Source organism: Vicugna pacos, unplaced genomic scaffold (genome assembly GCF_048564905.1).
Source record: "Vicugna pacos unplaced genomic scaffold, VicPac4 scaffold_16, whole genome shotgun sequence".
NCBI lineage: Eukaryota > Metazoa > Chordata > Mammalia > Artiodactyla > Camelidae > Vicugna > Vicugna pacos.
In genome coordinates, this window is record NW_027328737.1 from 2648168 (window position 1) to 2672449 (window position 24282).

The window sequence follows — 24282 nt, forward strand, 5'->3', positions numbered from 1 at the left end:
GTCTTTCGAGCCTGGTATCCTCTACAGCTGTCTCCAGGCCAGTAATCTCCATTGTAGCAGAACATCTCTCATCAATGTGTTCGCATCTCTCCTCAATCCGTGCAGCCAGCTTTTCGGCCAGCTTCTCTTCGTATCTCCCATACAGTCGACTTCAACAGGACTGGGCATGTCTGAAAGTAGCTCGGAGCCTCACCAGTAAGCTGATGGCAGGCAGATCTTCCACTGTCTGCCCTTTCAGGTTCTGGAAACTGACCCGTGAACTCAGGTCTTTGGGCAGCAGCAGTATCTCGAACTGACAGAGCTTCCCGGACCAAAGACCTAAGCTAAGCTCCACAGAGGGCGGCAGCCCCTCCATCACACTGATCCACCCACAGAACTCTGCCCGGTTACCTAGGATCCACCGGCCACAACAAGCCTCGCGGTACACACCAACATTCCACCTGGAATCCAACCGGTAACTGCCATCCCCAATGGCTGCTGCATCTTGCCAGTGTTTGGGGAGGGGCTGCATCCGACGAGACGTTCCTAAGCTAAATGTGATTCTACCCACTAGCGTCCCATGGGCCTCTGTTCTTCCCTCTTTCCTTTTCTTCAGATCTGTTTCCACATTACCAATGGAAGCAAGTGTGTCCATTTTCAGTTGATGGTTTCACACGTCTTTAAACTTTCTAACAGTTCACAGTACACAGAGACCCTCTAAAGGAAACTTATGTTCCTGTAATATCCGTATGCCCGGAATACATATACTTCGGATGATTTCTGCTGAAACACCCGCACTCTCAGTACATGGATCCATTGGTTCCATGGGGGCTGAAATTCCTAGAAATGAAACCAACCTCAATGTGCACTTTACTGTCTGACTCTTTTGCTCTTAGTACACTTTTGCTGAGCTGCTTGTCTTTGTTAAGGGCTTATGCCATTTCTTCTCGAAGTAGGGTTTTATTTGGCATTCATTCATCCTGTTGGAAGACTTGCAAGTCTATATCACGGACTAGGAATCCATTTGACTCCAAATCGGCATTTGGGTTAGGTCACGATATGCTCTTATTAATCAACATGAACGAATATAAATGCATGCCTCTGATTTCCGAGTACAAGTGTGCTGAGTACATGCAAGCAGTAATACTGGCTCGATACCTACTGAATGATCCTTGACATCACCTTGAGTATTTCCTTTTGAATAATCATGGTTCCCTTGGTATATGTCAGCCAACCGTACCCTTTGTTTGCATGTTTGTTTGTTTGATTTTTGTTGGTCTGCTTCTCGTTTGTTTTGCAAACACGTCAGGCCATGCATCTCTCCGTTCGCTTCAAACAGAGAGTCATATAAGCTGATTCACTTAAGATAGTGCTTCCAATCACCTATGATTTCCGGCTTCCCTCTCCCATCTTTAGGTTATTGATGTCCTCCTTGCCTTCTTCTGGTTTCTTCTTCGCCACTCATGCTCTTCTTGCATATCCAATAATGGTTTACTTCTTTCCATTTCATCTTGCTGCTTTTCTATTCAGGGGAGAATTCACAACCTTTCTTGCAGGATAAGTTTCGAACTGCTGAATTCTTTTAAGATTTGCCGGTCTGTGGAATTCTCTAGCTCTGCCGTTATTAGAAATGGCGGTCATGTGGCCTAGGCTACCCTAGATGGCAGCATTTTGCCCTTCAGGGTATGGCCTATGTCCTGGCACTCCTCCAGGTCCTGCAATATTGCTGCCGATATATCTGCTGAAACCTCTCTGGAGGTTCTCTTGTGACTATGTTGCTTTCCTCCAGGCGCATTTTAAATCCCTGGGATGCTCATGAACTTCGTTGACTTGAATCATACAGCTGCTGGCAGGTGTATTGGGATTCCACCTCCTTTGGACGCTGTGTACTTCCTGAATTCGCATAGATGATTCTTTCTAGGCTTTCAGCAAGTTTCAGTCTGATTTTTCTACAGGTAACTTTTCAGACATTTTTTGTTTCTTTACCTCTTGCTTTTCCATCTGGGACTCTTACGAATCCTAGTCTTTCATGCCTTGCCTTACCCCAGGATTCAGCAGCATTGTTTTCATTGGTTTGCACTTGCTTTCCTATGTCTGCTTCTGACCGAGGGTTTACTGTTCCCCTGTCTTCACATTCATTCACGCGTCCCTCTGCATTATTTCGTCTGCTTAGGACTGAATTTTAGCCCTGATATTATCTCATCCACTGAGTTTTCTGATACTATTTGTTTCGCCTTTAGGCTTTCTCTTCCCCTTTTCTGGTATTCTGCCTTTTATGATGCTGAGACACTGTTGTTCTTCAGTGTTTCCCTCACCTCCGTTTTCAATTTTTTCTCTGGATTGCGTTTTGCAAGCTTATCTTTTGGGCCTTCAATCTCTTTGGAACTGAAAATGGTATTTCCTGTTTCTTTCACTGCACTTCTTCACCTCTACTGGTCAGGTGATATCAGGTATCTAATGTAGACTTCTAGGGCTTTGTTAAGTGCAAAATTTGGAATCTTGGCTCTATGCAATTCCATGGGATTCCTGTGAGGACAGTTTCCCCTAGACATTGATGCCATGTCCTGTTCCTGTGTTTGTTGTCTGGTATATCTCCAATTGCTGGTGTTGCCTTTATTGTGCTGAACAACCCATACTATTTCGATTAGCAGAGCCGTAGTTTGATTACGCTTATCTCACAATTCTAAAAGTGCACAGGACACTTCCTCTGGTGGAAATGAAGCTTCTAAAGGTTCTCAGCTCTGCATTCTGCTCCATGTCACTTTGGAGTGTTTCCAAAACTGCAAACTGAGAGTGCGCTTGTGGTTTGTAGTGCCACGGGAATGTCCCAATGAAACCAGTTCTTCCCAGAGCTTCTCTGCCTACAGAAACACCAGTGGAAGCATATCAATGGATGTCACACATCAGGGCCAGTGGAATGATCCCGCAGACCGACCTTGGTGTCCTCGGTGCCGTACCGTGCCGGTGCCATCCAAAGTGGAGCATCTGCTTTTGGGAGATAATGCTGAAGGAAATGCTTCATCTTCTCACGCTGTGGACTTGGACCACTCTTCCTTGTCCTCTCATCCTTGTGGCACGGGTGCACGAAGGCAACCACAGAGCTGTTGCGTATCCTGTGCCTCAAACCAAACCATAATCCCAGCCCAGGTTATGAATGTAGCAGATCCTAAGGCTTTTCAATCTGATTTCAAACCCAAGGCCACCTAGATCACTCAGACCAGATGCACGATATCTCTGATTCAGCCCCACACGTGTTCTATTGGCCAAATGCCCAATTGGTCCCTGGTCCTGCAGATGCACTGGGTGTGGCCATGGGACATATCGATAATCTCAACCGCGCGTGCCGGTGTGGTGGCCTTCTCATTGGGGTCACAGGTCGGTTTGCTCTCTTGATAGGACCCACCACATCCCACAACGCACTCCAGATCCCTGAGACTCAGCGTGTGCCATCATCCGTAGCCCTATCCCTCCCTGACCGCTGCCTCTGCTACGTCAAATTTGGCAGCTCGGATCTTGGTCTCAGAATCAACTGTGGGGATATTTTGCGCTGGTTTCTTTGAGTTCTGTCAGCCAAGCATCTGCTGTGCACTCTTCTAACACTCAGCGCATCACCTTCAATCCCATGTCTCCTGTCCGCTTGAGAGTGTGCGTCCAAGTTAAACAGAGTTTCACCTTTGCTGCTCCATCACCAGGGGTCAGACCCTGCACTGGTTTCCATTCCCTGCTTTGCCTTCTCCTGCTTCCAGGGCTTCTGAGGCCTTATCCTGTCTTTGGAAGTAACAGACCTCTCTTCGGCAAGTGTCCTGTGCCAAGGGCTGGGTGAGTGGATGTTTCCATTGCTGTGTACATGGGAGCGAGTGAGCGCAGTTGGCACTGCTTCTCTGCCAACTGGGCATCGATGAATCACCACTTTCCAGATACACTTCCCAGATATGTGATTTTTGTTTAGCTCTTGGTTTCTATACAGCCGTGGTGGGAGGGATTTTCCGAAGACTCCAGTTTTGACATTGTGTTGATATCTCATTTGCAGCCTTTAAAAAGTTATTAGATATGATTTCCATGTTTTGAGAGTTATACGAAAATGAAGTTAGTTTTTGAAACATCCTAAATCGACCTAGAAGCCAGACTTGTCAATTTCGGTAACATTTTGTCAGTTCTAAGGAAAACATAGACAGATAGAATGCAAAGTAGCAGTCCAAACTGAAAAAGGGGTCATGTCAACTCTTTACTGTTGAAGCCTCCGAAACCAACAGGAACCATGAAATAGCTATTGGAAACATGATATAACCCCCAACCTTGGTTTCACTTGTGCCTCTGGTGCCCTTTACTCCCAATGACACCTACTGGCCATTGTTGGCATTTCAAGGGGTAACATCCCTCTCTAGGAAAATACAAGAGGAAACAAATCAAATATATACATTTAGGTTTGAATCCAAAATCACCTAGAGGCATTATAGCTTTGAGAACCCTGCTGCAGCTATGCTAGTCTATTGAGAACCAGGTGTTCTTCTATCAGTGATGAGAACGCTTAATCATCCGATCATGTTGGGTAAAGCAATTTAACGCAACCGAGTCTGCAGCCCCATGATACAGTGCCCACGGGGGCTTGACTCAATGAAAGAATGTCCACATAAGCTGTGTCTTTAATGTCATTGGCGACTTTTACAGTTCCGTTCACTATCTGACTTATAATATTTACTTATACTGTCTTGAAAAACTGAGCTCAAATACATATACAAGTTCAGTCAAAGATTCCCCTCACTTACCACACTCCCTTCACCCCAGAGAAGACACAAACCCAGCATTTGCTGAATCTAGCGGAAGGCCATCGTTTCTTTGTATGAGATAATTATTCATATCCTATCTATTTCAGTCGAGACTATTAGACCTTTAAGGAGTTCACTGTTTTTCACAGAGTGTAAAGCTGGAGGAACACTGATTCGAGGAGGGGCTTGCCCTCCTCGTAGTGGCTTCATTGCAACTCAGGTACTGATCCTTCCAAATGGATGACTGAGTGGACGGGAAGGAAGAGCAAGTGCTTGTTATCTAGGCCCAAACCTGGGAAAAGGCTTACCTGGGCTTGGTGCACTTTGGTCTGAATGGCATGGAAATGCCCCTTGGGACGTGTGGATGCTCACGACCTCTTCCAAGAACATGAGCGTTTTGATCACTTCTGCCATCTCTTCTCTTTTAGATGTCAGGGATCTTGGACCCGTTCTTGGAGCAGAGAATTGAGGAACTCCTTCAAGTCCACGTTGGCACTCCGTATGTATCTGCCAGTATCAGCGAGGTTCAATAGGTCTCATGAATGTCTTTCGAGCCTGGTATCCTCTACAGCTGTCTCCAGGCCAGTAATCTCCATTGTAGCAGAACATCTCTCATCAATGTGTTCGCATCTCTCCTCAATCCGTGCAGCCAGCTTTTCGGCCAGCTTCTCTTCGTATCTCCCATACAGTCGACTTCAACAGGACTGGGCATGTCTGAAAGTACCTCGGAGCCTCACCAGTAAGCTGATGGCAGGCAGATCTTCCACTGTCTGCCCTTTCAGGTTCTGGAAACTGACCCGTGAACTCAGGTCTTTGGGCAGCAGCAGTATCTCGAACTGACAGAGCTTCCCGGACCAAAGACCTAAGCTAAGCTCCACAGAGGGCGGCAGCCCCTCCATCACACTGATCCACCCACAGAACTCTGCCCGGTTACCTAGGATCCACCGGCCACAACAAGCCTCGCGGTACACACCAACATTCCACCTGGAATCCAACCGGTAACTGCCATCCCCAATGGCTGCTGCATCTTGCCAGTGTTTGGGGAGGGGCTGCATCCGATGAGACGTTCCTAAGCTAAATGTGATTCTACCCACTAGCGTCCCATGGGCCTCTGTTCTTCCCTCTTTCCTTTTCTTCAGATCTGTTTGCACATTACCAATGGAAGCAAGTGTGTCCATTTTCAGTTGATGGTTTCACACGTCTTTAAACTTTCTAACAGTTCACAGTACACAGAGACCATCTAAAGGAAACTTATGTTCCTGTAATATCCGTATACCCGGAATACATATCCTTCAGATGATTTCTGCTGAAACACCCGCACTCTCAGTACATGGATCCATTGGTTCCATGGGGGCTGAAATTCCTAGAAATGAAACCAACCTCAATGTGCACTTTACTGTCTGACTCTTTTGCTCTTAGTACACTTTTGCTGAGCTGCTTGTCTTTGTTAAGGGCTTATGCCATTTCTTCTCGAAGTAGGGTTTTATATGGCATTCATTCATCCTGTTGGAAGACTTGCAAGTCTATATCACGGACTAGGAATCCATTTGACTCCAAATCGGCATTTGGGTTAGGTCACGATATGCTCTTATTAATCAACATGAACGAATATAAATGCACGCCTCTGATTTCAGAGTACAAGTGTGCTGAGTACATGCAAGCAGCCATACTGGTTCGATGCCTACTGAATGATCCTTGACATCACCTTGAGTATTTCCTTTTGAATAATCATGGTTCCCTTGGTATATGTCAGCCAACCGTACCCTTTGGGTGCATGTTTGTTTGTTTGATTTTTGTTGGTCTGCTTCTCGTTTGTTTTGCAAACACGTCAGGCCATGCATCTCTCCGTTCGCTTCAAACAGAGAGTCATATAAGCTGATTCACTTAAGATAGTGCTTCCAATCACCTATGATTTCCGGCTTCCCTCTCCCATCTTTAGGTTATTGATGTCCTCCTTGCCTTCTTCTGGTTTCTTCTTCGCCACTCATGCTCTTCTTGCATATCCAATAATGGTTTACTTCTTTCCATTTCATCTTGCTGCTTTTCTATTCAGGGGAGAATTCACAACCTTTCTTGCAGGATAAGTTTCGAACTGCTGAATTCTTTTAAGATTTGCCGGTCTGTGGAATTCTCTAGCTCTGCCGTTATTAGAAATGGCGGTCATGTGGCCTAGGCTACCCTAGATGGCAGCATTTTGCCCTTCAGGGTATGGCCTATGTCCTGGCACTCCTCCCTGTCCTGCAATATTGCTGCCGATATATCAGCTGAAACCCCTCTGGAGGTTCTATTGTGACTATGTTGCTTTCCTCCAGGCGCATTTTAAATCCCTGGGATGCTCATGAACTTCGTTGATTTGAATCATACAGCTGCTGGTAGGTCTATTGGGATTCCACCTCCTTTGGACGCTGTGTACTTCCAGAATTCGCATAGATGATTCTTTCTAGGCTTTCAGCATGTTTCAGTCTGATTTTTCTACAGATAACTTTTCAGATATTTTTTGTTTCTTTTTCTCTTGCTTTTCCATCTGGGACTCATACGAATCCAAGTCTTTCATGCCTTGTCTTAACCCAGGATTCAACAGCAATATTTTCATTGGTTTGCACTTGTTTTCCTATGTCTGCTTCTGACCGAGGGTTTACTGTTCCCCTGTCTTCACATTCATTCACGCGTCCCTCTGCATTATTTGGTCTGCTTAGGACTGAATTTTAGCCCTGATATTATCTCATCCACTGAGTTTTCTGATACTATTTGTTTCGCCTTTAGGCTTTCTCTTCCCCTTTTCTGGTATTCTGCCTTTTATGATTCTGAGACACTGTTGTTCTTCAGTGTTTCCCTCACCTCCGTTTTCAATTTTTTCTCTGGATTGCGTTTTGCAAGCTTATCTTTTGGGCTTTCAATCTCTTTGGAACTGAAAATGGTATTTCCTGTTTCTTTCACTGCACTTCTTCACCTCTACTGGTCAGGTGATATCAGGTATCTAATGTAGACTTCTAGGGCTTTGTTAAGTGCAAAATTTGGAATCTTGGCTCTATGCAATTCCATGGGATTCCTGTGAGGATAGTTTCTCCTAGACATTGATGCCATGTCCTGTTCCTGTGTTTGTTGTCTGGTATATCTCCAATTGCTGGTGTTGCCTTTATTGTGCTGATCAACCCATACTATTTCGATTAGCAGAGCCGTAGTTTGATTACGCTTATCTCACAATTCTAAAAGTGCACAGGACACTTCCTCTGGTGGAAATGAAGCTTCTAAAGGTTCTCAGCTCTGCATTCTGCTCCATGTCACTTTGGAGTGTTTCCAAAACTGCAAACTGAGAGTGCGCTTGTGCTTTGTAGTGCCACGGGAATGTCCCAATGAAACCAGTTCTTCCCAGAGCTTCTCTGCCTACAGAAACACCAGTGGAAGCATATCAATGGATGTCACACATCAGGGCCAGTGGAATGATCCCGCAGACCGACCTTGGTGTCCCCGGTGCCGTACCGTGCCGGTGCCATCCATATTGGAGCATCTGCTTTTGGGAGATAATGCTGAAGGAAATATATCATCTTCTCACGCTGTGGAATTGGACCACTCTTCATTGTCCTCTCATCCTTGTGGCACGGGTGCATGAAGGCAACCACAGAACTGTTGCGTATCCTGTGCCTCAAACCAAACCATAATCCCAGCCCAGGTTATGAATATAGCAGATCCTAAGACTTTTCATTCTGATTTCAAACCCAAGGCCACCTAGATCACTCTGACCAGATGCACGATATCTCTGATTCAGCCCCACACGTGCTCTATTGGCAAAATGCCCAATTGGTCCCTGGTCCTGCAGATGCACTGGGTGTGGCCATGGGACATATCGATAATCTCAACCGCGCGTGCCGGTGTGGTGGCCTTCTCATTGGTGTCACAGGTCGGTTTGCTCTCTTGATAGGACCCACCACATCCCACAACGCACTCCAGATCCCTGAGACTCAGCGTGTGCCATCATCCGTAGCCCTATCCCTCCCTGACCGCTGCCTCTGCTACGTCAAATTTGGCAGCTCGGATCTTGGTCTTAGAATCAACTTTGGGGATATTTTACGCTGGTTTCTTTAATTTCTGTCCGCCAAGCATCTGCTGTGCACTCTTCTAACACTCAGCGCATCACCTTCAATCCCATGTCTCCTGTCCGCTTGAGAATGTGCGTCCAAGTTAAACAGAGTTTCACCTTTGCTGCTCCATCACCAGGGGTCAGACCCTGCACTGGTTTCCATTCCCTGCTTTGCCTTCTCCTGCTTCCAGGGGTTCTGAGGCCTTATCCTGTCTTTGGAAGTAACAGACCTCTCTTCGGCAAGTGTCCTGTGCCAAGGGCTGGGTGAGTGGATGTTTCCATTGCTGTGTACATGGGAGCGAGTGAGCGCAGTTTGCACTGCTTCTCTGCCAACTGGGCATCGATGAATCACCACTTTCCAGATACACTTCCCAGATATGTGATTTTTGTTTAGCTCTTTGTTTCTATACAGCCGTGGTGGGAGGGATTTTCCGAAGACTCCAGTTTTGACATTGTGTTGATATCTCATTTGCAGCCTTTAAAAAGTTTAATAGTTATGATTTCCATGTTTTGAGAGTTATACGAAAATGAAGTTAGTTTTTGAAACATCCTAAATCGACCTAGAAGCCAGACTTGTCAATTTCGGTAACATTTTGTCAGTTCTAAGGAAAACATAGACAGATAGAATGCAAAGTAGCAGTCCAAACTGTAAAAGGGGTCATGTCAACTCTTTACTGTTGAAGCCTCCGAAACCAACAGGAACCATGAAATAGCTATTGGAAACATGATATAACCCCCAACCTTGGCTTCACTTGTGCCTGTGGTGCCCTTTACTCCCAATGACACCTACTGGCCAATGTTGGCATTTCAAGGGGTAACATCCCTCTCTAGGAAAATACAAGAGTAAACAAACCAAACATATACATTTAGGTTTGAATCCAAAATCACCTAGAGGCATTATAGCTTTGAGAACCCGGCTGCAGCTATACTAGTCTATTGAGAACCAGGTGTTCTTCTATCAGTGATGAGAACGCTTAATCATCCGATCATGTTGCGTAAAGCAATTTAATGCAACCGAGTCTGCACCCCCATGATATAGTGCCCACGGGGGCTTGACTCAATGAAAGAATGTCCACATAAGCTGTGTCTTTAATGTCATTGGCGACTTTTACAGTTCCGTTCACTATCTGACTTATAATATTTACCTATACTGTCTTGAAACACTGAGGCCAAATACATATACAAGTGCAGTCAAAGATTCCCCTCACTTACCACACTCCCTTCACCCCAGAGAAGACACAAACCCAGCATTTGCTGAATCTAGCGGAAGGCCATTGTTTCTTTGTGTGAGATAATTATTCATATCCTATCTATTTCAGTCGAGATTTTTAGACCTTTAAGGAGTTCACTGTTGTACACAGAGTGTAAAGCTGGAGGAACTCTGATTCGAGGAGGGGCTTGCCCTTCTTGTAATGGCTTCATTGCAGCTCAGGTACTGATCCTTCCAAATGGATGCCTGAGTGGAGGGGAGGGAAGAGCAAGTGCTTGTTATCTAGGCCCAAACCTGGGAAAAGGCTTATCTGGGCTTGGTGCACTTTGGTCTGAATGGCTTGGAAATGCCCCTTGGGACGTGTGGATTCTCACGACCTCTTCCAAGAACATGAGCGTTTTGATCACCTCTGCCATCTCTTCTCTTTTAGATGTCAGGGATCTTGGACCCGTTCTTGGAGCAGAGAGTTGCGGAACTTCCTCAACTCCACGTTGGCACTCCGTATGTTTCTGCCAGTATCAGCGAGGTTCAATAGGTCTCATGAATGTCTTTCGAGCCTGGTATCCTCTACAGCTGTCTCCAGGCCAGTAATCTCCATTGTAGCAGAACATCACTCATCAATGTGTTCGCATCTCTCCTCAATCCGTGCAGCCAGCTTTTCAGCCAGCTTCTCTTCGTATCTCCCATACAGTCCACTTCAACAGGACTGGGCATGTCTGAATGTACCTCGGAGCCTCACCAGTAAGCTGATGGCAGGCAGATCTTCCACTGTCTGCCCTTTCAGGTTCTGGAAACTGACCCGTGAACTCAGGTCTTTGGGCAGCAGCAGTATCTCGAACTGACACAGCTTCCCGGACCAAAGACCTAAGACAAGCTCCACAGAGGGCGGCAGCCCCTCCATCACACTGATCCACCCACAGAACTCTGCCCGGTTACCTAGGATCCACCGGACACAACAAGCCTCACGGTACACACCAACATTCCACCTGGAATCCAACCGGTAACTGCCATCCCCAATGGCTGCTGCATCTTGTCAGTGTTGGGGGAGGGGCTGCATCCGACGAGAGGTTCCTAAGCTAAATGTGATTCTACCCACTAGCGTCCCATGGGCCTCTGTTCTTCCCTCTTTCCTTTCCTTCAGATCAGTGTGCACAGGACCAACGGAGGCAAGTGTGTCCATTTTCATTTGATGGTTTCACACGTCTTTAAACTGTCTAACAGTTCACAGTACACAGAGACCCTCTAAAGGAAACTTATGTTCCTGTAAAATCCGTACACCCGGAATACATATCCCTCGGTTGATTTCTGCTGAAACCCCCGCACTCTCAGGACATGGATCCATTGGTTTCATGGGGGCTGAAGTTCCTAGAAATGAAACCAACCCCAATGTGCACTTTACTGTCTGTCTCTTTTGCTCTTAGTTCACTTTTGAAGAGCTACTTGTCTTTGTTAAAGGCTTATGCCATTTCTTCTCGAAGTAGGGTTTTATATGGCATTCATTCATCCTGTTGGAAGACTTGCAAGTCTATATCACGGACTAGGAATCCATTTGACTCCAAATCGGCATTTGGGTTAGGTCATGATATGCTCTTATTAATCAACATTAACGAATATAAATGCACGCCTCTGATTTCCGAATACAAGTGTGCTGAATACATGCAAGCAGCGATACTGGCTCGATGCCTACTGAATGACCCTTGACATCACCTTGAGTATTTCCTTTTGAATAATCATGTTTCCCTTGGTATATGTCAGCCAACCGTACCCTTTGGGTGCATGTTTGTTTGTTTGATTTTTGTTGGTCTGCTTCTCGTTTGCTTTCCAAACACATCAGGCCATGCATCTATCCGTTCGCTTCAAACAGAGAGTCATATAAGCTGATTCACTTAAGATAGTGCTTCCAATCACCTATGATTTCCTGCTTCCCTATCCCATTTTTGGGTATTGATTTCCTCCTTGCCTTCCTCTGGTTTCTTCTTTGCCACTCATGCTCTTCTTGCATTTCCAATAATGGTTTTCTTCTTTCCATTTCATCTTGCTGCTTTTCTATTCAGGGGAGAATTCACAACCTTTCTTGTAGGATAAGTTTCGAACTGCTGTATTCTTTTAAGATTTGCCGGTCTGTGGAATTCTCTAGCTCTGCCGTTATTAGAAATGGCGGTCAGGTGGCCTAGGCTACCCTAGATGGCAGCATTTTGCCCTTCAGGGTATGGCCTATGTCCTGGCACTCCTCCCTGTCCTGCAATATTGCTGCCGATATATCAGCTGAAACCCCTCTGGAGGTTCTATTGTGACTATGTTGCTTTCCTCCAGGCGCATTTTAAATCCCTGGGATGCTCATGAACTTCGTTGATTTGAATCATACAGCTGCTGGTAGGTCTATTGGGATTCCACCTCCTTTGGACGCTGTGTACTTCCAGAAATCGCATAGATGATTCTTTCTAGGCTTTCAGCAAGTTTCAGTCTGATTTTTCTACAGATAACTTTTCAGACATTTTTTGTTACTTTTTCTCTTGCTTTTCCATCTGGGACTCATACGAATCCAAGTCTTTCATGCCTTGTCTTAACCCAGGATTCAACAGCAATATTTTCATTTGTTTGCACTTGCTTTTCTATGTCTGCTTCTGACCGAGGGTTTACTGTTCCCCTGTCTTCACATTCATTCACGCGTCCCTCTGCATTATTTGGTCTGCTTAGGACTGAATTTTAGCCCTGATATTATCTCATCCACTGAGTTTTCTGATACTATTTGTTTCGCCTTTAGGCTTTCTCTTCCCCTTTTCTGGTATTCTGCCTTTTATGATTCTGAGACACTGTTCTTCTTCAGTGTTTCCCTCACCTCCGTTTTCAATTTTTTCTCTGGATTTCTTTTTGCAGTCTAGTTTTTTGAAAGCTTATCTTTTGGGCCTTCAATCTCTTTGGAACTGAAAATGGTATTTTCTGTTTCTTTCACTGCACTTCTTCACCTCTACTGGTCAGGTAATATCAGGTATCTAATATAGACTTCTAGGGCTTTGTTAAGTGAAAAGTTTGGAATCTTGGCTCTATGCAATTCCATGGGATTCCTGTGAGGACAGTTTCTCCTAGACATTGATGCCATGTCCTGTTCCTGTGTTTGTTGTCTGGTATATCTCCAATTGCTGGTGTTGCCTTTATTGTGATGAACATCCCATACTATTTCGATTAGCATAACCGTAGTTTGATTACGCTTATCTCACAATTCTAAAAGTGCACAGGACACTTCCTCTGGTGGAAATGAAGCTTCTAAAGGTTCTCAGCTCTGCCTTCTGCTCCATGTCACTTTGGAGTGTTTCCAAAACTGCAAACTGAGAGTGCGCTTGTGCTTTGTAGTGCCACGGGAATGTCCCAATGAAACCAGTTCTTCCCAGAGCTTCTCTGCCTACAGAAACACCAGTGGAAGCATATCAATGGATGTCACACATCAGGGCCAGTGGAATGATCCCGCAGACCGACCTAGGTGTCCCCGGTGCCGTACCGTGGCGGTGCCAACCATAGTGGAGCATCTGCTTTTGGGAGATGATGCTGAAGGAAATATTTCATCTTCTCACGCTGTGGACTTGGACCACTCTTCCTTGTCCTCTCATCCTTGTGTCACGGGTGCACGGAGGCAACCACAGAGCTGTTGCGCACCCTGTGCCTCGAATCAAACCATAATCCTAGAGCAGGTTATGAATGTAGCAGATCCTAAGGCTTTTCATTCTGATTTCAAAGTGAAGGCCCCCTGGATCCCTCAGACCCGATGCATGATATCTATGATTCAGCCCCACACGTGCTCTATTGGCAAAATGCCCAATTGGTCCCTGGTCCTGCAGATTCACTGTGTGTAGCCATGGGACATATAGATAATCTCAACCGCGCACGCCAGTGTAGTTGCTTTCTCATTGGTGTCACTGGTGGGTTTGCTCTCTTGATAGACCCACCACATCCCACAACCCACTCTAGATCCCTGAGAACCATCGTGTGCCATCATCCATAGCCCTATTCCTCACTGACTGCTGCCTCTGCTACCTCAGATTTGGCAGCTCGGATCTTGGTCTCAGAATCAACTTTGGGGATATTTTGTGCTGGTTTCTTTGAGTTCTGCCAGCCAAGCGTCTGCTGTGCACTCTTCTAACACTCAGCACATCACCTTCAATCCCATGTCTCCTGTCCGCTTGAGAGTGTGCGTCCAAGTTAAAGAGAGTTACACCTTTGCTGCTCCATCACCAGGGGTCAGACCCTGCACTGGTTTCCATTCCCTGCTTTGCCTTCTCCTGCTTCCAGGGGTTCTGAGGCCTCATCCTGTCTTTGGAAGTAACAGACCTCTCTTCGGCAAGTGTCCTGTGCCAAGGGCTGGGTGAGTGGATATTTCCATTGCTGTGTACATGGGAGCGAGTGAGCGCAGGTCGCACTGCTTCTCTGCCAACTGGGCATCGATGAATCAACACTTTCCAGATTCATTTCACAGAAATGTGATTTTTGTTTTGCTCTTTGTTTCTATACAGCCATGGTGGGAGGGATTGTCCGAAGACTCCAGTTTTGACATTGTGTTGACATCTCATTTGCAGGCTTTAACAAGTTTAATAGAATCGGTTTACATGTTTAGGGAGTTATACGAAAATGAAGTTAGCTTTTGAAACATACTAAAACGACCTAGAAGCCAGACTTGTCAATTTGGGTAACATTTTGTCAGCATTAAGGAAAACCTAGACAGATAGAATGCAAACTAGCGGTCCAAACTGTTTAAGGGGTCATGTAAACTCTTTCCTGTTGAAGCCTCCGAAACCAACAGGAACCATGAAATACCTATTGGAAACATGAAATAACCCCCAACCTTGGATTCACTAGTGCATGTGGTGCCCTTTACTCCCAATGACACCTACTGGCCAGTGTTGGCATTTCAAGGGGTAACATCCCTCTCTAGGAAAATACAAGAGAAAACAAACCAAATATATACATTTAGGTTTGAATCCGAAAGCACCTAGAGGCATTATAGCTCAGGGAACCCTGCTGCAGCTATGCTAGGCTATTGAGAACCAGGTGTTCTCCTATCAGTGATGAGAAACCTTAATCATCCGATCATGTTGGGTAAAGCAATTGAACGCAACCAAGTCTGCACCCCATGATATAGTGCCCCCGGGGGCTTGACTCAAGTGAAAGACTGTCCACATAGCTGTGTCTTTAATGTCATTGGCGACTTTTACAGTTCAGTTCACTATCTGATTCTAATATTTACCTAGACTGTCTTGAAAAACGGAGGCCTAATACATATTCAAGTTCAGTCAAAGATTCCCCTCACTTACCACACTCCCTTCACCCCAGAGAAGACATAAACCCAGCATTTGCGGAATCTAGTGGAAGGCCATCGTTTCTTTGTGGGAGGTAAGTATTCAATCCCTATATATTTCAGTCGAGACTATTTGACCTTTAAGGAGATCACTGTTGTTCACAGAGTGTGAAGCTGGAGGAACTCTGGTTTTAGGAGGGGCTTGCCATTCTCGTACTGGCTTCATTGCAGCTCAGGTACTGATCCTTCAAATGGATGCCTGAGTAGAGGGGAGGGAAGAGCAAGTGCTTGATAGCTAGGCCCCAACCTGGGAAAAGGCTTACCTGGGCTTGGTGCATTTTGGTCTGAAGGGCTTGGAAATGCCCCTTGGGACGTGTGGATTCTCACGACCTCTTCCAAGAACATGAGCGTTTTGATCATCTCGGCCATCTCTTCTCTTTTAGACGTCAGGGATCTTGGACCCGTTCTTGGAGCAGAGAATCGAGGAACTTCCTCAAGTCCACGTTGGCACTCCGTAGGTTTCTGCCAGGATCAGCGAGGTTCAATATGTCTCATGAATGTCTTTCGAGCCTGGTATCCTCTACAGCTGTCTGCAGGCCAGTATTCTCCACTGTAGCACAAAATCTCTCATCAGTGTGTTCGCATCTCTCCTCAATCCGTGCAGCCAGCTTTTCGGCCAGCTTCTCTTCGTGTCTCCCATAAAGTCGACTTCACCAGGACTGGGCAAGTCTGACAGTACCTCGGAGCCTCACCAGTAAGCTGATGACAGGCAGATCTTCCACTGTCTGCCCTTTCAGGTTCTGGAAACTGACCCGTGAACTCAGGTCTTTGGGCAGCAGCAGTATCTCGAACTGACACAGCTTCCCGGACCAAAGACCTAAGACAAGCTCCACAGAGGGCGGCAGCCCCTCCATCACACTGATCCACCCACAGAACTCTGCCCGGTTACCTAGGATCCACCAGCCACAACAAGCCTGGCGGTACACACCAACATTCCACCTGGAATCCAACCGCTAACTGCCATCCCCAATGGCTGCTGCATCTTGTCAGTGTTGGGGGAGGGGCTGCACCCGACGAGAGGTTCCTAAGGTAAATGTGATTCTACCCACTAGCGTCCCATGGGCCTTTGTTCTTCCCTCTTCCCTTTTGTTCAGATCTCTATGCACAGTACCAACGGAGGGAAGTGTGTCCATTTTCAGTTGATGGTTTCACACGTCTTTAAACTGTCTAACAGTTCACAGTACACAGAGACCCACTACAGGAAACTAATGTTCCTGTAACATCCGGACACCCGGAATACATATCTGTCGGTTGATTTCTGCTGAAACCCCCGCACTCTCAGGACATGGATCCATTGGTTTCATGGGGGCTGAAATTCCTATTAATGAATCCAACCCCAATGTGCACTTTACTGTCTGTCTCTTTTGCACTTAGTACACTTTTGCAGAGCCACTTGTCTTTGTGATAGGCTTATGCCAATTCTTCTCGACGTAGGGTACAATATGGCATTCATTCATCCTGTTGGAAGACTTGCAAGCCTATATCACGGACTAGGAATCCATTTGATTCCAAATCGGCATTTGGGTAGGTCACGATATGCTCTTATGAATCAATATTTACGAATATAAATGCACGCCTCTGATTTCCGAACACAAGTGTGCTGAGTACATGCAAGCCGCGATACTGGGTCGATGCGGGCTGAATGATCCTTGACATCACCTTGAGTATTTTCTTTCGAATAATCATGGTTCCCTTGGTATCTGTCAGCCAACCGTACCCTTTGGGTGCTTGTTTGTTGGATTGATTCTTTGTTGGTCTGCTTCTCGTTTGTTTTGCAATCACGTCAGGCCATGCATCTCTCCGTTCGCTTCCAACAGAGAGTCATATAAGCTGATTCACTTTAGATAGTGCTTCCAATCACCTAGGACTTCCTGCTTCCCTCTCCCATCTTTAGGGTTTTGATGTCCTCCTTGCCTTCTTCTTGTTTTCTTTTTGCCACTCATGCTCTTCTTGCATTTCCAATACTGGTTTTCTTCTTTCCATTTCATCTTGCTGCTTTTCTATTCAGGGGAGGATTCTCAACCTTTCTTTTAGGATAAGGTTCGAACTGCTGAATTCTTTCAAGATTGGCCGGTCTGTGGAATTCTCTAGCTCTGCCGTTATTAGAAATGTCGGTCATGTGGCCTAGGCTACCCTAGATGGCAGCATTTGGCCATTCAGGATGTGGTCTATGTCCTGGTACTCCTCCCTCTCCTGCAATATGGCTGCCGAGATATCAGCTGAAACCCCTCTGGAGGTTCTCTTGGGACTATGTTGTTTTCCTCCAGGTGCATTTTAAATCACTGGAATGCTCATGAACTTTGTTGATTTGACTCCTTCAGCTGCTGGTAGGTCTATTGGGATTCCACCTCCTTTGGATGCTGTGTACTTCCTGAATTCGCATAGATGATTCTCTCTTGGCTTTCAGCAATTTCAGTCTGATTTTTCGACAGATCACTTTTCAGAAATTTTGTGTTTCTTTCTCTCTTGCTTTTCCATCTGGGACTCTTACGAATCCTAGTCTTTCATGTCTTGTCTTACCCCAGGATTCAACAGCAATGTGTTCATTGGTTTGCACTTGCTTTCCTATGTCTGTTTCTGACGAGGGATTTCTTTCCCCCTGTCTTCACAGTCATTCACGCGTCCCTCTGCATTATGTAGTCTGCTTAGGACTGAATTTTAGCCTTGATATTATCCCATCCATTGAGTTTTCTGATATTATTTGGCTCGTCTTTCGACTTTCTCTTCCCCTTTTCTGGTATTCTGCCTTTTGTGATTCTGAGACACTGTTGTTTTTCAGGGATTCCCTCACCTCCGTTTTCAATACTTGCTCTGGATAGAGTTTTACAGTCTAGTTGTTTGAAAGCTTATCTTTTGGGCCTTCAATCTCTTTGGAACTGAAAATGGAACTTCCTGCTTCTTTTACTGTACATCTTCATCTCCACTGGTCAGGTAATATCAGGTATCTAATGTAGACTTGCAGGGCTTTGTTAAGTGAAAACGTTAGACTCTTGGCTCTGCGCAATTCCATGGGATTCCTGTGAGGACAATTTCTCCTAGACATTGATGCCATGTCCTGTTCCTGTGTGTGTTGCCTGGTACCCCTCCAATTGCTGGTGTTGCCTTTGTTTTGATGAACACCCCATACTATTTCGATTAGCATAAACTCCTTTTGATTACGCTTATCTCACAATTCTGAAAGTGCACAGGACACTTCCTCTTGTGGAAATGAAGCTTCTAAAGTTCTCAGCTCTGCATTCTGCTCTGTGTCATTTTGGAGTGTTTCCAAAACAGCCAACTGAGAGTGCGTTTGTGCTTTGTAGTGCCACGGGAATGTCCCAGTGAAACCAGTCCTTCCCAGAGCTTCTCTGTCTACAGAAACACCAGTGGAAGCAGATCTATGGATGTCACACATCAGGGCCTGCTGGAAAGATCCCGCAGACTGACCTTGGTGTCCTCGGTGCTGTACCGTGCCGGTGCCATCCAAAATGTAGCATCGGCTTTTGGGAGATAATGCTGAAGGAAATGCTTCCACTTCTCACGCTGTGGACTTGGACCTCTCTTTCTTGTCCTCTCGTCCTTGTGGCACGGGTGCACGAAGGCAACCAGAGAGCTGTTGCGCACCCTGTGCCTCGAATCAAACCATAATCCTAGAGCAGGTTATGAATGTAGCAGATCCTAAGGCTTTTCATTCTGATTTCAAAGTGAAGGCCCCCTGGATCCCTCAGACCCGATGCATGATATCTATGATTCAGCCCCACACGTGCTCTATTGGCAAAATGCCCAATTGGTCCCTGGTCCTGCAGATTCACTGTGTGTAGCCATGGGACATATAGATAATCTCAACCGCGCACGCCAGTGTAGTTGCTTTCTCATTGGTGTCACTGGTGGGTTTGCTCTCTTGATAGACCCACCACATCCCACAACCCACTCTAGATCCCTGAGAACCATCGTGTGCCATCATCCATAGCCCTATTCCTCACTGACCGCTGCCTCTGCTACCTCAGATTTGGCAGCTCGGATCTTGGTCTCAGAATCAACTTTGGGGATATTTTGTGCTGGTTTCTTTGAGTTCTGCCAGCCAAGCGTCTGCTGTGCACTCTTCTAACACTCAGCACATCACCTTCAATCCCATGTCTCCTGTCCGCTTGAGAGTGTGCGTCCAAGTTAAAGAGAGTTTCACCTATGCTGCTCCATCACCAGGGGTCAGACCCTGCACTGGTTTCCATTCCCTGCTTTGCCTTCTCCTGCTTCCAGGTGTTCTGAGGCCTCATCCTGTCTTTGGAAGTAACAGACCTCTCTTCGGCAAGTGTCCTGTGCCAAGGGCTGGGTGAGTGGATATTTCCATTGCTGTGTAGATGGGAGCGAGTGAGCGCAGGTCGCACTGCTTCTCTGCCAACTGGGCATCGATGAATCAACACTTTCCAGATTCATTTCACAGAAATGTGATTTTTGTTTTGCTCTTTGTTTCTATACAGCCATGGTGGGAGGGATTGTCCGAAGACTCCAGTTTTGACATTCTGTTGACATCTCATTTGCAGGCTTTAACAAGTTTAATAGAATCGGTTTACATGTTTAGGGAGTTATACGAAAATGAAGTTAGCTTTTGAAACATACTAAATCGACCTAGAAGCCAGACTTGTCAATTTGGGTAACATTTTGTCAGCACTAAGGAAAACCTAGACAGATAGAATGCAAACTAGCGGTCCAAACTGTTAAAGGGATCATGTCAACTCTTTCCTGTTGAAGCCTCTGAAACCAACAGGAACCATGAAATACCTATTGGAAACATGAAATAACCCCCAACCTTGGATTCACTAGTGCATGTGGTGCCCTTTACTCCCAATGACACCTACTGGCCAGTGTTGGCATTTCAAGGGGTAACATCCCTCTCTAGGAAAATACAAGAGAAAACAAACCAAATAAATACATTTAGGTTTGAATCCAAAAGCACCTAGAGGCATTATAGCTCAGGGAACCCTGCTGCAGCTATGCTAGGCTATTGAGAACCAGGTGTTCTCCTATCAGTGATGAGAAACCTTAATCATCCGATCATGTTGGGTAAAGCAATTGAACGCAACCAAGTCTGCACCCCATGATATAGTGCCCCCGGGGGCTTGACTCAAGTGAAAGACTGTCCACATAGCTGTGTCTTTAATGTCATTGGCGACTTTTACAGTTCAGTTCACTATCTGATTCTAATATTTACCTAGACTGTCTTGAAAAACGGAGGCCTAATACATATTCAAGTTCAGTCAAAGATTCCCCTCACTTACCACACTCCCTTCACCCCAGAGAAGACATAAACCCAGCATTTGCGGAATCTAGTGGAAGGCCATCGTTTCTTTGTGGGAGGTAAGTATTCAATCCCTATATATTTCAGTCGAGACTATTTGACCTTTAAGGAGATCACTGTTGTTCACAGAGTGTGAAGCTGGAGGAACTCTGGTTCTAGGAGGGGCTTGCCATTCTCGTACTGGCTTCATTGCAGCTCAGGTACTGATCCTTCAAATGGATGCCTGAGTAGAGGGGAGGGAAGAGCAAGTGCTTGATAGCTAGGCCCCAACCTGGGAAAAGGCTTACCTGGGCTTGGTGCATTTTGGTCTGAAGGGCTTGGAAATGCCCCTTGGGACGTGTGGATTCTCACGACCTCTTCCAAGAACATGAGCGTTTTGATCATCTCGGCCATCTCTTCTCTTTTAGACGTCAGGGATCTTGGACCCGTTCTTGGAGCAGAGAATCGAGGAACTTCCTCAAGTCCACGTTGGCACTCCGTAGGTTTCTGCCAGGATCAGCGAGGTTCAATATGTCTCATGAATGTCTTTCGAGCCTGGTATCCTCTACAGCTGTCTGCAGGCCAGTATTCTCCACTGTAGCACAACATCTCTCATCAGTGTGTTCGCATCTCTCCTCAATCCGTGCAGCCAGCTTTTCGGCCAGCTTCTCTTCGTGTCTCCCATAAAGTCGACTTCACCAGGACTGGGCAAGTCTGACAGTACCTCGGAGCCTCACCAGTAAGCTGATGACAGGCAGATCTTCCACTGTCTGCCCTTTCAGGTTCTGGAAACTGACCCGTGAACTCAGGTCTTTGGGCAGCAGCAGTATCTCGAACTGACACAGCTTCCCGGACCAAAGACCTAAGACAAGCTCCACAGAGGGCGGCAGCCCCTCCATCACACTGATCCACCCACAGAACTCTGCCCGGTTACCTAGGATCCACCAGCCACAACAAGCCTCGCGGTACACACCAACATTCCACCTGGAATCCAACCGGTAACTGCCATCCCCAATGGCTGCTGCATCTTGTCAGTGTTGGGGGAGGGGCTGCACCCGACGAGAGGTTCCTAAGGTAAATGTGATTCTACCCACTAGCGTCCCATGGGCCTTTGTTCTCCCCTGTATCCTTTTGTTCAGATCTCTATGCACAGTACCAACGGAGGGAAGTGTGTCCATTTTCAGTTGATGGTTCCACACGTGTTTTAACTTTCTTACACTTCACAGTACACAGAGACCCAATAAAGAATCATATGTTCCTGTAATTCCCGTACATCCGGGATACATATACGTTGGTTGATTTCTGCTGAAACCGCCGCAATCTCAGTACATGTATCCATTGGTTTCATTGGGGTGAACTCCAAGAAATGAAACCAACCACAATGTGCACTTTAATGTCTATCCCTTTTGCTCTTGGTACACTTTTGCAGAGCTACTTTTCTTTGTGATAGGCTTATGCCATTTCTTCTCTATGTAGGGTAGAATATGGCATTCATTCATCCTGTTGGAAGACTTGCAAGTCTATATCACGGACTAAGAATCCATCTGATACCAAATCGTCATTTGGTTTAGGTCACAATATGCTCTTATGAATCAATATTTATGAATAGAAATGCACCCCTATGATTTACAAAACAAGTGTGTTGAATATATGCAAGCCACGATACTGGGTTGATGCTTGCTAAATGATCCTTCACATCACCTTCAGTATTTTCTTGTGAATAATCCTGGTTCCCTTGTTATATGTCAGTCAACCATACCCTTTTGTTACTTGTTTGTCTGTTTGATTCTTTGTTGGCCTGCTTCTCGTTTGTTTAGCAAAAATGTCATGCCATTCATCTCTCTGTTCACTTCAAAGAGAGAGTCATATAAGCTGATTCACATAAGAAAGTGCTTCCAATCACCTATGATTCCTGCTTCCCTCTCCCATCATTCGGGTTTTGATGTCCTCCTTGCCTTCTTGTTTCTTCTTTGCCACTCAAACTCTTCTTGCATTTCCAATAATGGTTTGCTTCTTTTCCATTTCATCTTGCTGCTTTTCTATTCAGGGAAATATTCTCAACCTTTCTTTTAGGAAAAGTTTTGAACTGCTGAATTCTTTTAAGATTTGCCGGTCTGTGGAGTTCTCTATCTCTGCCATTATTAGAAATGGGGGTCATGTGGCATAGGCTACCAGAGATGGCAGCATTTTGCCATTCAGGATATGGTCTATGTCTTGTCATTCCTCCCTGTCCTACAATATTGCTGCCGATATATCAGCTGAAACCCCTCTGGATGTACTCTGGTGACTATGTTGTTTTCCTCCAGGTGCAATTTTAATCACTGCGGTGCTCGTGAACTCTGTTGATTTGAATCATACCGCCGCTGGTAGTTGTATTGGTATTCCACCTCCTTTGGACGCTGTGTACTTCCTGAATTTGAATAGATGATTCTTTCTTGGCTTTAAGCAATTTTCAGTCAAATTTTTTTTTCAGATATCTTTTCAGATATTTTTTTCTATTTATCTCTTGCTTTTCCTTCTGGGACTCTTATGACTCCTTGTCTTTCATGCCTTTTCTTACCCAGGATTCGACAGCAATGTGTTCATTGGTTTGCACTTGCTTTTCTATGTGTGCTTGTGACCGAGGGATTTCTGTTCCCCTGTCTTCACAGTCATTCACGCATCCCTCTGCATTATCTAGTCTGCTTAGGACTGAATTTTTGCCCTGATATTATCTCACCCACTGAGTTTTCTGATAGTGTTTGGCTCGTCTTGAGACTTTCTCTTCCCCTTTTCTGGTGTTCTGCCTTTTGTGATTCTGAGACCCTGTTGTTCTTCAGTGTTTCCCTCACCTCTGTTTTCAATACTTGCTCTGGTAGCGTTTTGCAGTCTAGTTGTTTGAAAGCTTATCTTTTGGGCCTTCAGTCTCTTTGGAACTGAAAATGGTACTTCCTGTTTCTTTTACTGTACTTCTTCATCTCTACTGGTCAGGTAATATCAGGTATCTAATGCAGACTTCTAGGGTTTTGTTAAGTGAAAATTTTAGACTCTTGGCTCTATGCAATTCCATGCTATTTCTGTGAGGACAATTTCTCCTAGACATTGATGCCATGTCCTATTCCTGTGTGTGTTTTCTGGCATATTTCCAATTGCTGTTGTTTCCTTTTTTTTTGATTAACCCCCCATACTATTTCGATTAGCATAACCGCACAATTATTATGCTGATCTCTCAATTCTGAAAGTGCACAGGACTCTTCCTCTTGTGGAAATAAAGCTTCTAAAAGTTCTCACCTCTGCATTCGGCTCTATTTCATTTTGGAGTGTTACCAAAACAGCAAACTGAGAGTTTGCTTGTGCTCTCTAATTTCATGGGATTGTCCCAATGAAACTAGTTCTTCCCAGAACTTGTCTGTCTACAGAAACACCAGTGGAAACATACCTATGGATGTCATACATCAGTGCCTGCTGGAATGATCCCGCAGACCGACCTTGGTGTCCTTGGTGCCGTACCATTTCTGTGCCCTCCAAAATGTAGCATCTGCTTTTGGGAGATAATGCTGAGAGGAATGCTTCAACTTCTCATGCTGTGAACTTTGACCACTCTTCCTTGTCCTCTCATCCTTGTGGCCCGGATGCACGAAGACAACCACAGAGCTGTTGTGCATCCTG

The 24282-nt window shown here is 45.6% G+C and overlaps 1 protein-coding gene across 1 annotated transcript in view; it reads left to right on the forward strand.

The window, feature by feature from the left end:
* The window catches only part of LOC140692718 (uncharacterized), a 56135-nt gene extending 34509 nt beyond the window's left edge, over nucleotides 1-21626 (forward strand). Inside the window, exons 3-4 of the mRNA XM_072957031.1 lie at nucleotides 21063-21133; nucleotides 21284-21626. Of these exons, the coding sequence (XP_072813132.1) occupies nucleotides 21063-21133; nucleotides 21284-21377 (165 nt within the window). The 3' untranslated portion in view covers nucleotides 21378-21626. The remainder of the gene's footprint in view (nucleotides 1-21062; nucleotides 21134-21283) is intronic.
* The last annotated feature ends 2656 nt before the right edge of the window (nucleotides 21627-24282 follow it).